This window comes from Myotis nattereri, assembly GCF_964212035.1.
Source record: "Myotis nattereri genome assembly, chromosome: 14".
NCBI lineage: Eukaryota > Metazoa > Chordata > Mammalia > Chiroptera > Vespertilionidae > Myotis > Myotis nattereri.
Genome location: NC_138089.1, coordinates 49,354,053 through 49,366,251, shown reverse-complemented (window position 1 = coordinate 49,366,251; position 12,199 = coordinate 49,354,053). Strand labels below are relative to the sequence as shown.

The 12,199-nt window shown below is 37.0% G+C and overlaps 1 protein-coding gene across 3 annotated transcripts in view; it reads right to left on the bottom strand.

Moving 5' to 3' along the window:
- CNOT10 (CCR4-NOT transcription complex subunit 10) overlaps positions 1–12,199 on the bottom strand; it is a gene marked incomplete at its 5' end in the record, with an annotated part of 53,208 nt that overhangs the window by 19,620 nt on the left and 21,389 nt on the right. For 2 of the 3 annotated variants that reach the window (XM_081106199.1, XM_081106201.1), the window contains 6 exons: positions 937–1,017; positions 1,950–2,126; positions 3,247–3,368; positions 6,771–6,973; positions 8,200–8,349; positions 10,516–10,633. In XM_081106199.1, coding sequence (XP_080962325.1) covers positions 937–1,017; positions 1,950–2,126; positions 3,247–3,368; positions 6,771–6,973; positions 8,200–8,349; positions 10,516–10,633 — 851 coding nt within the window. The remainder of the gene's footprint in view (positions 1–936; positions 1,018–1,949; positions 2,127–3,246; positions 3,369–6,770; positions 6,974–8,199; positions 8,350–10,515; positions 10,634–12,199) is intronic. The other variant, XM_081106200.1, reaches the window with a different exon arrangement.

Genomic DNA, 12,199 nt, shown 5'->3' with positions numbered 1-12,199 from the left:
TAAAGGAATGTTAAATAAACTGTGATACCATATAATGCAACGTTATGCACCCATTAGAAAGAATGAAACAGAGATCTGTACTAATATCAAACAATAAGATACACATGAAGTCAAATGGGAAAAGTAAGGTATAGAGAAGTATGGACACTATGCAATTGCTAGTATAAAAACCCCACCATATATATATATGCTGGAATTGACAAATACATAACCTACCCAAACTGATACAGAAATAGAAAATGTGAATAAAATTCTTCTATTGAAGAATTTGAATTCATTATAAAAAATTCACCACAGAAAAAAACCTAGGCCAGATGGTCCCACTGGTGAATTCTAGCAAACATCTGAGAAGAAATATTTATCGTACATAAACTCTTTCAGCAAACACTTCCCAATTCATTTATATGTTCAGCATAACCATGACACCAAAACCTGACCAAAGACATTACAAAAAAAGCGTGAACCAATCTTCCTTGTGAACACAGAACCAAATATTCCTAACAAAATATTAACAAATTAAATCCAACAATTTACAAAAAGGGCAATATATTCTGATTAATAGTGTTTGTCACGAGACTAAAGGTTAGCTTAACATCTGACATTCAATCAATGTAATTCATAATCTTAAAAAGAATAAGAGAGATTAAAAACAATGTGCTTGCCCTAACCGGTTTGGCTCAGTGGATAGAGAGTCAGCCTGCGGACTGAAAAGTCCCAGGTTCGATTCCGGTCAAGGGCATGTACCTTGGTTGCGGGCACATCCCCAGTAGGAGGTGTGCAGGAGGCAGCTGATCGATGTTTCTCTCTCATTGATGTTTCTAACTATCTCTCTCCCTTCCGCTCTGTAAAAAAATCAATAAAATATATATATTTTAAAAAACAATAACAATGTGCTCATTTCAGTAAATGCAATACTGATTTTGTTTGGATACTCACTTTAAGTTTTCTAATTCCTGTTTTCTTAATGGAGAAGAAGGTGGAGCTGGAATGAATTTATCTCCTTCATGACTTTTACTGCTAAAATAAAGAAGGACTCTTAATTATGAAGAGCAATAAATAAAAAATTAAATGTAAAATTTTGTTTTCCATGCATTTTTTTGTAATGAAAGTACAAAAGAGGCAAAACAATGAAATCTGCTTATAAGTTGGTATCATTGATGTGTTAAAGCTATACTGTTTATTAGTTTCTTTCCCCCAGCACACAATACTGCTTTAAAAACCTCTAATTCAAAACATTATCTCCATCATACAAAAAAACCCACTTCAAGATTTTCACACATTTCTCATTCTTCTGATGACCTTTTATCAACTATGGTAAAACATAACCCCTTCATGGAGAGAGAGAAAAAAAAAAACCCCACAATTTCCCCCCCCAGATTTTCTATATTAAACACATATTTCTATTATCATTAAGAAAAAATGCCGGGATAGGAGACTTGAGTTTAAAGGTGCCATGTGTAAAAAAGAACACTCTCTGTATAAAAAGCTTACTAAATAAGCTTTCCCAATTTCTATAGATTGGTACAATTTTAGGATTTAAGTATTTATTTTATTTATTTAAAAATATTTCATTAATTTTTAGAGAGAAAGGGATAAGGAGAAAGAGAAACATCTATGCGAGAGGGGAACATCCATCACCTGCCTCCTGTAGGCCCCTCGGGATGGAACCGCAACCTGGGCATGTGCTGCCTGGGAATGGAATTACAACCTTCCGGGGCACGGGGCACGGGACGATCCCAACCAACTAAGCCACAGTGGCCAGAGTATTTATTTTATCAAAAGTAAAAAAAAATACAAACATTTATACTTTCCTTCCTTATTATTCAAAATGGAGAACTTTGGAAATTCGGGGTGAAGATTTCAGGGATTCACCTGCAGCACACAGAGGCTTGCTTACTAATAAAGTCCTGAAGGGATTCTGCCAAGGAGATTCAAAGGGATTAGAATACCTGCAAGTTTCGCTGCTTTCGCTGCTCTCAGGGTTCCCACCTAACTGATTACTGTTTTTAGACCCATTTTCCTGCTTCAGATCCTGCTGTTCTTCAGGTAACAGCAACAAGGCATTTCTGAGACAAATGGCTGCAAACTCCATACTGGCTACAGGAATGGCTGAAGACTGTCCATCACTTAAAAGGACAAAATCAAATTAGCTACGTAAATAACATAAAAATAAATAGCATTTTTCCATTATCAGAAATAAAACCAATATAATTGTAAATGAAAACTTTGCCCTGTGATAGGTAGAAATTTTAATATAAGCAGTTATAAGAGAATGCTTAAAGCTCAAATTGTAAATACAAGGTGCAAAAAGTATATAGATTGCAAGTATATACATTATACCCATTATTGTTAATGGATTAGAGGAGTTATCAACAAGAAAAATTGTAATGAGGGCCAAGACAGGTATAATGAGAATTGGAAACAAGGGAAGGAAGATTTCCACATTTGAGCCTTGTTTTGGTTGATTTTTAACTTTGAAAAATGCCTTTATTAAGTTTTACAAAAGCAGCATTATTTGTCTTATAATTTTGTTGAGATTTTATATAACTTTATTTGCTTTGATATCAAACTAAACCAAACTAAATAGGCTTATTAGGAAATATATAAATGTGAAAATTAGTAACAATTTTGAAATTGTAGGGAAGTGATGTGCTATATCAAGTCCTTAAAAAAAAATCTGCATCGTAGTTGAAATAAATTAATACCAAAATATTGTGTGCCAGATACTATTCTAAAACTTTGGGAAAACTTTGAAATGGTAGTGAACAAATTTTATGTTGGGGGGGGAGAAGCACGAAGTTGTTTTTTTAAAAAGCCTACTACTTTAGAAATACTAACAACTCTAAATTGGAATCCTTATACAAGATAAAGACGTTCATATTTAACTAAAGACTTTTTTACATGTGACGGATTTATATTGCTTTGGATGTTTTATGTATTAGTACTTTTTCCTCCTAATACAAAGAATTCGCTTTAGGGACTATGAGAAAATTACCTAAAAGTTGACAATGACACTATAAAAAGGAAACATTGAGATGCCCTCTTCTGGACATTCTGAATAATGGCACTGACTAGACAGGGCTTCTTAGGCCATCAATAATTTCAGCTCCCAGGAATGTAACAAATCAAAGTCACATGTCAGGTAACATTCACTATGCACCTATTTTGAAATAGTCATAAAACTTAGTTACAAGGTGGTTCCTCCTATGAAATAATAGGAGGAACTTTCTCTTTGCAAATACTTACTTATACACTGTGTTCTGTATGGACTGTGAGGCCAGAACGATCTTACGATGATAGCCTTGACCAACAATAGACTGTACAATTCCTTTTTTACTGGGAAGACCTTTAGTTTCTTGTTCAGAAGTCTACAAAATACAAATAATTTCTCATTAATTTAATGGAGCTGTAAAACAGGGTATGAAAAATGATCCACTACATTTCCAGTTACTCTAAGAAAGTTCTTAAGATGCATCAATGTGGAGTTTTTGGTGATACAGGAAATACGTTCAGTATTGAAGAAGAGTACATGGGGCTGACAGTCTGTGTGACATATGCTATGTTTCATTAATATGAGGTTTGAGGTAGTTCTAAGGAACAAAGGCAATTTAAGTATGACTTAAGCATGTATTTAGAACAATTTATTTAGGACATTCTATCCCCCCAGGCACTATGCTGCATATTACGGACACTTTGACATTAGAGTAAAGAAAAAGAGAGTCACAGAAACACAGTGAAGAAAAGGGAGGCAGCTCCACTTCCTAAAACACAGATTCCCCCCCGCCTCCCTTCTTTTCCTTTCTTTCTTTCTTTATTGATTAAGGTATTACATATGTATCCTTATCCCCCCACTGCCTCCCTACCCCCTACCCCCTACCCCCTTTAAAAATATATTTTTATTGATTTCAGAGAGGAAGGGAGAGGGGAGAGAAAGATAAAAACATCAATGATGAGAGAGAATCATTGATTGGCTGCCTCATGCACGCCCCCTACTGGGGATCAAGCCTGCAACCTGAGCATGTGCCCTTGACAGGAATGGAACCTGATGTTTTTTCCTTCTTAAAGTAAAAGTATTAATTAATTTGTCAACAACATATGAACTTTAATAAGCTACCTATATTAAGACTTACATGGGCACATGTAAAAATATACATAGTTTAGCCGAAACCGGTTTGGCTCAGTGGATAGAGCGTTGGCTTGCGGACTGAAGGGTCCCAGGTTCGACTCCGGTCAAGGGCATGTACCTGGGTTGCGGTCATATCCCCAGTGGGGGATGTGCAGGAGGCGGCTGATCGATGTTTCTCTCTCATCGATGTTTCTAACTCTCTATCTCTCTCCCTTCCTCTCTGTAAAAAAATCAATAAAATATATATTTAAAAAAAATATATACATAGTTTAAATACTTAAGTCTTTTAAAATGAAGGGAGAGGGAGAGAGAGATAGAAACATCAATGATGAGAGAGAATAATTAATTGGCTGCTTCCTGCACGCCCCACACTGGGGAGCAAGCCTGCAATCTGGGCATGTGTCCTGACTGGGAACTGAACTGTGACCTCCTGGTTCATAGGTCAATGCTCAACCACTGAGCCCCACTGGCCAGGCAATAAAAATATATTTTTTAAAAAAATAATAAAGGCTTCAGCCCCAACTATTCCCAGCATTTTTTTAAAAATTATACATAATTAAAATATTGATTATTTTATAATGTCTTCACAGTAATAGCACTCACAAATCTTGAGTTTTAGAACTCAGAAAAATAAATGGTACATTTTCAGAAAAGTAAATGGTATATTTTATGTTCTTTTAAAATGCCTTATCTTACATTGGTTAAATACTCTTCCTACAATTGAGTCTTATGCTTTCTATTTAGCAGATATTTTCTCACATATTATACACTACCCACCTAAACATCAGTCCTGCTTGTGCCAAAAGGTCTGAAGCAACCAACATACATCAGGTAAACAGGACCAAATGATCTCCTTAGTATCACCAATTTAACAATTAAGTTGGTTCATTTTATTAAAATATAAATTTGTTTCTGAGACTACAAATTGCCTTCTTCAGCGTCCCCTGTCCTGACCAAGTGAAAGAAAATGTACAGAATCTCACTTGGAGTTTCTTGTTGCTCCTATTGGGATTTTGCTTTCTAATTATGAGAGCATTCTGGCTTGTTTTTACTATCATTTTAGGCCACTTCAGGTCATTTTTAAGAGGAGAAACACAAAGAGATAATTATTCATTTCCTATTATTAGCATAGACTAATACCAGAGTGTAATCTGGTAGCACAGATACCAGAGTGTTCTGGTATCTACCAAGTTATGGCAACCAAGTCATCTTGACCATTTTTTAAAAATTACAAATTTTTAAACTTTCTAGATAAAAGGGGGGAGGGTTTGCAATCCACAGAATGAAGACAGTTTTAAAAATACTATTTCTAAAAATATGTAATTTGAAAAGAAAATATTAAACCTTAATATGTGTCTCTACTCCCAGGAAGACGTAATGCCCTGGTTCCCATTAACTGAACTACAAGAGAAATGCCTACACTCATAAATGGATGAAATAAAATAGCAATTTCTAGAGAGCCTTTTATTTTTAAAAAGTATCAATTCTGCCTAGAATTGTCAGTTAATTTTAACAATTATCCAATAAGCAAACAGTCATGTAGAAGGAAAAGTAAGATGGAATAAATCAATGACACAAACTTGCAGATGTTTTCAGGAAGTGCTGTCTAGGAGGAGGAGAGCCCAAATACCTTTTACCACTTTTGGCAGGCCTGCCAGGCAGCATTCCATGCCACCCCCTCCAACCCACCGCCCCCAAGAGCACAGCAAGGGTGGGGGGTGGTTCGGAAATTGTGATACAGACATCTGGTAATTCTGATACAGCCTGTCTTCCCCCGCTCCCACTGACCACTCCTCACTTGAGATACAAAGGCTTCCACTCAGTGCCTTGTGGAGATAACCTAGGCATGGACACCGACGTTAACTGGCCTATTTCTCTTAGACACTGTGGATAAATGTGTGTCAGAGGGAACAGCCTGGTAATTGTGATCTCTGAACCAATTACTGAATCAAAGTAAAGCCTCGGGCCCAGCTGGTGTGGCTCAGTGGTTGAGCGTCAACCTATGAACCAGGAGGTCATGGTTTGATTCCCGGTTGGGGCACATGCCCAGGTTGTGGGCTCAATCCCCAGTGTGGAGCGTGCAGAAGACGACCAATCGATGATTCTCTCTCATCATGGATGTTTTTCTACCTCTCTCTCCTTCTCCCTTTCTCTCTGAAATCAACAAAAATACTGATATATTTTTAAAAAAATAAATAAAAGTAAAGCTCCGGGCACTGAAGGGAATGCAGTGTAATGCAGTCCTCTCCACACTCACTAGGTTATCACCAGGCCTTCTCTAATCGCCTGGTGCACACAGCATCCTCACACCCACAGATGACATGGCCCCTGCCCAGCAGCTAGCTGACCACTGTTCCAACAGGTATGACCTGGTTGGCTTCAACTCTGTAATGTGAGTGCTGATACCTGTTGCCATACTTTCCAAGAACCAGAATGTTAACAAATGACTTTTGGAACCTAAAATTTTTTGTCCAGCTATTAAAGAACAGAAGACTCTATAAATTCCCTGAGAGTTAAAAAGGGGATGAGGTCTGGTAGATTTCCAAGTATTTTTTGCTTTCCATGTAACAGTGTGTGTGTGGGGTGGGGGTGGGGGGGATGGGTGGAGAGTGAGGGTTCCGAAAGGTACCCAGGCAGCACTCACCCCCTTATTGGCAGCGATGCAGCATTCAGCCAGCCGCAGCCAGAGGCGGGGATTGGCGTGATACACCTGAACAGCTTCGATCAGGCACTCGAAGGCAGCAAGAGGTCTTCCGATGTGAAGAAGCTGAATTCCACAATTATACAGCAACTCATACCTCTTGTTGGTCAGCAATGTACACATGGGTCGTCCTGAAAATTTTTTGCCTAATGATAAACATTAGGTGGGAATCAATCATTAGATTTAAAATAGCAGTTACTTAATGGAAAACATTCATTCCACTAAGTACTTAAACACTACTTTGTTTAATACCACTAACCCCAGTGTGAAGTTTAATAGCTCTCATCAATGATGATCTCCAGCCCCCAACCCACAAGTATTTGCCAGAGTCATTTCCGTTGTCTGTGTTGCCAACAAGTGAGAAGCAACCCAGGCCACAAATACTCCAGGAAGGCAAAGAGAAGAGAGAGGACCCACTCTCACGCCTTTGAATCTTACACATTTTAGAGTCTGTAAAAAGATTCCACTCTTTTTACTTTAAGTTTGGTTAATTATTGTCATGTACTTTTTATTAACCAGAAGTATCAGTTAATGTTATGGTGTTACAGAATTTTACTGTGGAAATAAAAGTTAATGTGCTATACCTATGATAACAATCATTCACTCACTCACTCAGAGTTTCACCATCAATAATAAAATAAGACTATTAATGATTTTGAATACATTTTTCATAAATTAAATAGTTTTTTTCAAAAAAAAAATATTTTATTGATTTTTTACAGAGAAGAAGGGAGAGGGATAGAGAGTTAGAAACATTGATGAGAGAGAAACACCGATCAGCTGCTTCCTGCACGCCCCCCCATGTGAGGATGTGCCTGCAACCAAGGTACATGCCCTTGACCGGAATCGAACCTGGGACCCTTGAGTCCGCAGTCCGACGCTCTATCCACTAAGCCAAACCGGTTTGGCAATTAAATAGTTTTTTAAATTCAAAGCTAAATGATTGCTTGATTTTAAGCATTTCAAATCAAGAACCTATATAATATGAATATTAAAGGAATAAATTTCAGGAATTGCTTAAAGATTGCCAGGTGCTGCCAACAGTACCACATGTGAAACCCTGAAAAGCAGCTATAACATTAGTTTGGCACAATCAAGAAATCGTCAAAAATTACTATGTTTTTTAACATTACCATATGGGATTACTGATTTTCAAATCTATGAAAAAAAGGGAATTAAAATGTCTTTGATAATTACTCTTAACTCCTTGCTATTCAAATATCTACTAAAAATCCCCACAGTCAAACTTGTTGGGCAGGGTCAGTGATAATTACAGATGCACACGGCATGCATTTTGACCAGATGCTTGCTCTCTGAACTCAGACTTTCCTCAAGTAGTAAAATATAAACTGTTCCCCAGCAAAGGGCATACCTGGATCAGTGCTGCCTGCACTGAGCTGTGCACAGACATTGTCATTCTCCTGTAGAGCTTTTTTAAAGTAGAAAATTCCCAAATTGTGCTTGCTCATGGCAAAATGGATGCAACCAAGATTATTCCAGAACATACATCGCAAGCATTCACCTGAGAAAAACACAAATAAGTTTGTCCACAGACAAATTTTACTGTTGATGTACATCATACAAGAATTGGGCTTATCTAACATGAGTTAATTCTATATGCAATTCCACATAGTCCCTATAGAACTGTTTATAAGGCATTTGAAATTTAGGAAACATCTGAAAACTTTGTAAGCTCCCGTTCCTCTTTTTTTTTTAAAAAAAAAATCCTCACCTAAGAATATGTTTTTATTGGTATGTAGAGAGAGAAGAGGGAGAGAGAGAAACATCGATCAGTTGCCTCCCATACACACCCTTACCTGGGATTGAGCCTGCAACCTAGGTATATGCCCTGACCAGGAACCTTTTGGTGTACAGACGACACTTCAACCAACTGAGCCACCCTGCCAGGGCAAAATCCCTTTCCCTTTTTTTCTTTTCCTCGTAAATGTTTATTTTTCTTTCTTTCTTTCTTTTTTTTTTTTTAACAATATACAAAATAAATCTATTACCAGATTCCCTGTCCTTTTAAAATGTCATTTATTAAAGGCAATAAACCAACCCTGCATAATGATTTAATTAGCCTGTTCATGTTTTTTTGATATAATTTTATTTATCTATTTTTAAAAATATATTTTTATTGATTTTAGAAAGGAAGGGAGAGAGAGAGAGATAGAAACATCAATGATCAGAGAGAGTCATTGACTGGCTGCCTCCTGCACGCCCCCTACTGGGGATTGAGCCTGCAAGCGGGCCAGCTGGGCTCTGATGTAATTTTAAATCATTATAGGCAACAGATTAAAAAAATTGCAAAAAAGGAAAAAATATTTATTAGTAAATTAATATATATGTATTGCATCCACATAACAAAATACTATGTAGAAACTGAAAGAATTAAGTATATATGGAAACAGTGAAAATATGTTAAGTGAAGAATAGCAAAAATACATAAAGCAGGATATATAAAATCCTGCTTTTGCTTGTTAAACTGTAAATTTCCACTAACCTGAGCGCCTATCTTTTCATGCTAGTTGGGCATTTGTATTTCTTGTCCGGAACACTGCCTCTTCCTGTTTTTTACCCCTTTTTTTATTTGGTTACAGATGTTTTTCTACTGGGTACCTGTTTAGAAACCTTCTGTCACATCTGTTTCAAATACTTCCCCCACTGCCAGTTTGTCATCTGTCTTGTGATTTGGCCCAGTGTATCTGTGTTTATTGTTTATGTTTTTAATCATAAAAAGTTTCATATTTTATGTGGTCAAATTTAGTAAGCTTTCCCAAGTGCTATGGTTCTTAGATTTTGGAGAATGTTTAATCAAGGCTCCCCTACCACAAAATTAGTATTTTCCTCCAAGTTGCTTTTGTGATTTTATTTTCACATTTTAATCCTTCATCTCTCTGGACTGTATTTTGGTGTAATGGAAGCAATCCAAGCTTTAGTTTTCTTTTTCTAAATGGCTTCCCAAACATTCTAAAACAGTTCACTGATAGTCCATCTTTTCCTCAATGATATAAAATGCCTGACTAGATTGACAAAATAATCAGGATAGTCAATGCTTAATATTAAAAACTAAATGTTGGCTTTTGAACTATTTTAAAATTAAGCAATGACTGTATTTTAAAAAGAGAAAAACTATGCTTAGGTAAAAAAATAGTAGGAAATACACTAAAATGTTTAAGTGAGGTTGCTTCTGGGTAGTGGTATTGTGAACAATTTTTTAAAAATTCTATTCCCAGATCTCTTCTAATAAGCATATTTTATCAGCAACAAAAAAATGAAGTTTATATGTGGGAATCAAATTAACAATTTTAAAATTAATAATTATACAAAATCAACATATAAAATATACAACTATTATATAAAAATATTTCCTATTAAATGATGGTAACTGTTGACTAGTCAACAACATGCCCTGCTCCCAACTCCATTTTAGAGATTGCCAATATCAATTCTGAAATCTGAGCCAAGACAATCCTAAGCAAAATTTTCTCAAAGCATATTATCTGTGTAGTCTGAGAGATCATTTCAGTGATTGGGTGTTAATGGGCCCCTAAGGGGAAGCCATGACAACAAAAACATCAAAAATTAAAATTTAGCAGAATTAGAAATGGGTACTGGAGGGGTGGGGGGACAACAAAGGGTAGAAGAGCCAGGAAGAAAATACAAAAATTTCACCATTTTCTTTTACCTGTTTTCAAGAATCCTGGATGTTCAGCAATGTTTGAACTATTTAATAGCTTCACAGCTTTTCGGTAATTGCCTCTTAGGTACTCAAAATTGCTTTTAAGAAACAGAGAGGGTGCAGACTGTAAAGAAAACATCAGTTACTTATAATTTGTTTTTAGATGCTCAATGAGATCATAATCACACTGTTGTGGTGGCCTGCGTTCAAGGGCATAAATGAGCCAGTTAAGTCACGGTCACCAAAACGAGGCTCTCCCTCACGTGCTCCCTGACTCAGGGGTAACAACTGTTTCTTACATTACAATGATTTATTTTTCTGTTTGCCTTTCCCTATGACTATGATATCCTTTAAGGCAAGGATCATGCTTTTATTTATTTTTTTATTTTTTTAAATATATTTTATTGATTTTTCACAGAGAGGAAGGGAGAGAGATAGAAAGTTAGAAACATCGATGAGAGAGAAACATCGATCAGCTGCCTCCTGCACATCTCCCACTGGGGATGTGCCCGCAACCCAGGTACATGCCCTTGACCAGAATCGAACCTGGGACCTTTCTTTTTTTTCTTTTTTCTTTTTTTTAATATATTTTTATTGATTTTTTACAGAGAGGAAGGGAGAGAGATAGAGAGTTAGAAACATCGATGAGAGAGAAACATCGATCAGCTGCCTCCTGCACATCTCCCACTGGGGATATGCCCGCAGCCCAGGTACATGCCCTTGACCGGAATCGAACCTGGGACCCTTCAGTCCGCAGGCCGACGCTCTATCCACTGAGCCAAACCGGTTTCGGCGAACCTGGGACCTTTCAGTCCGCAGGCCGACGCTCTATCCACTGAGCCAAACCGGTTTCGGCTATTTTTTTAATCTCAAAAAAAAAAAAAAAGGATTCATAATGACTGCCTGGCTACGTAGGCCTTTCCCCTCCTCTTAGGTCTAGGCTACAAATGTTCTCAAAAATCACTTGAGTACTGACCCAGTGGCTAATTTGAATCCTGCTAGGGATTTTCTAAGGTCAATTTTCCTGAACTATTCCTACTACAAACCATATCTTGTCATGATTTAATACTTTTTTTAAAAAAAATATTTTTTAATTGATTTCAGAGAGGAAGGGAGGAGGAGGGAGAGATAGAAACATCAGTGATGAGAGAGAATAACTGATCCGCTGCCTCCTGCATGCCCCCTACTGGGGACTGAGCCTGCAACCCTGGCATGTGTCCTGACCGGGAATCGAACCATGACCTCCTGGTTCCTAGGTAGACACTCAACCACTGAGCAACTGTGGCCAGGCATGATTTTATACTTTCAATTAATATCCTAAAAGCCTCAAGATTTTTCACTTCTGTCCTTCCCACTACCATCTTAACAATTATTTCTCAGTCGGGAGCTGGGGTAAAGGGGGTGGAAGAAAGGAATAATTATATCTCAAATACTAGCACTAGTCAAACTGAAGGCACTGTCAGGCCAAAGATCATTTGGAAGGGGCATGTTTGGGCTACAACTTGACTGTTAATCTTGAATTAATGTTGTCAGTATAATCTAAAAAAATCCTAGTGTCTTATAACAAAGAATGTTTATATGAATTGTGATAAACAACTCACAGAACACTGGTTAGCTATTTAAAATAGTGGTTTGAAGGCTACATACCAAGGAGAAATGCTTGTGATAATTTTAAGTCAGAAACATATTG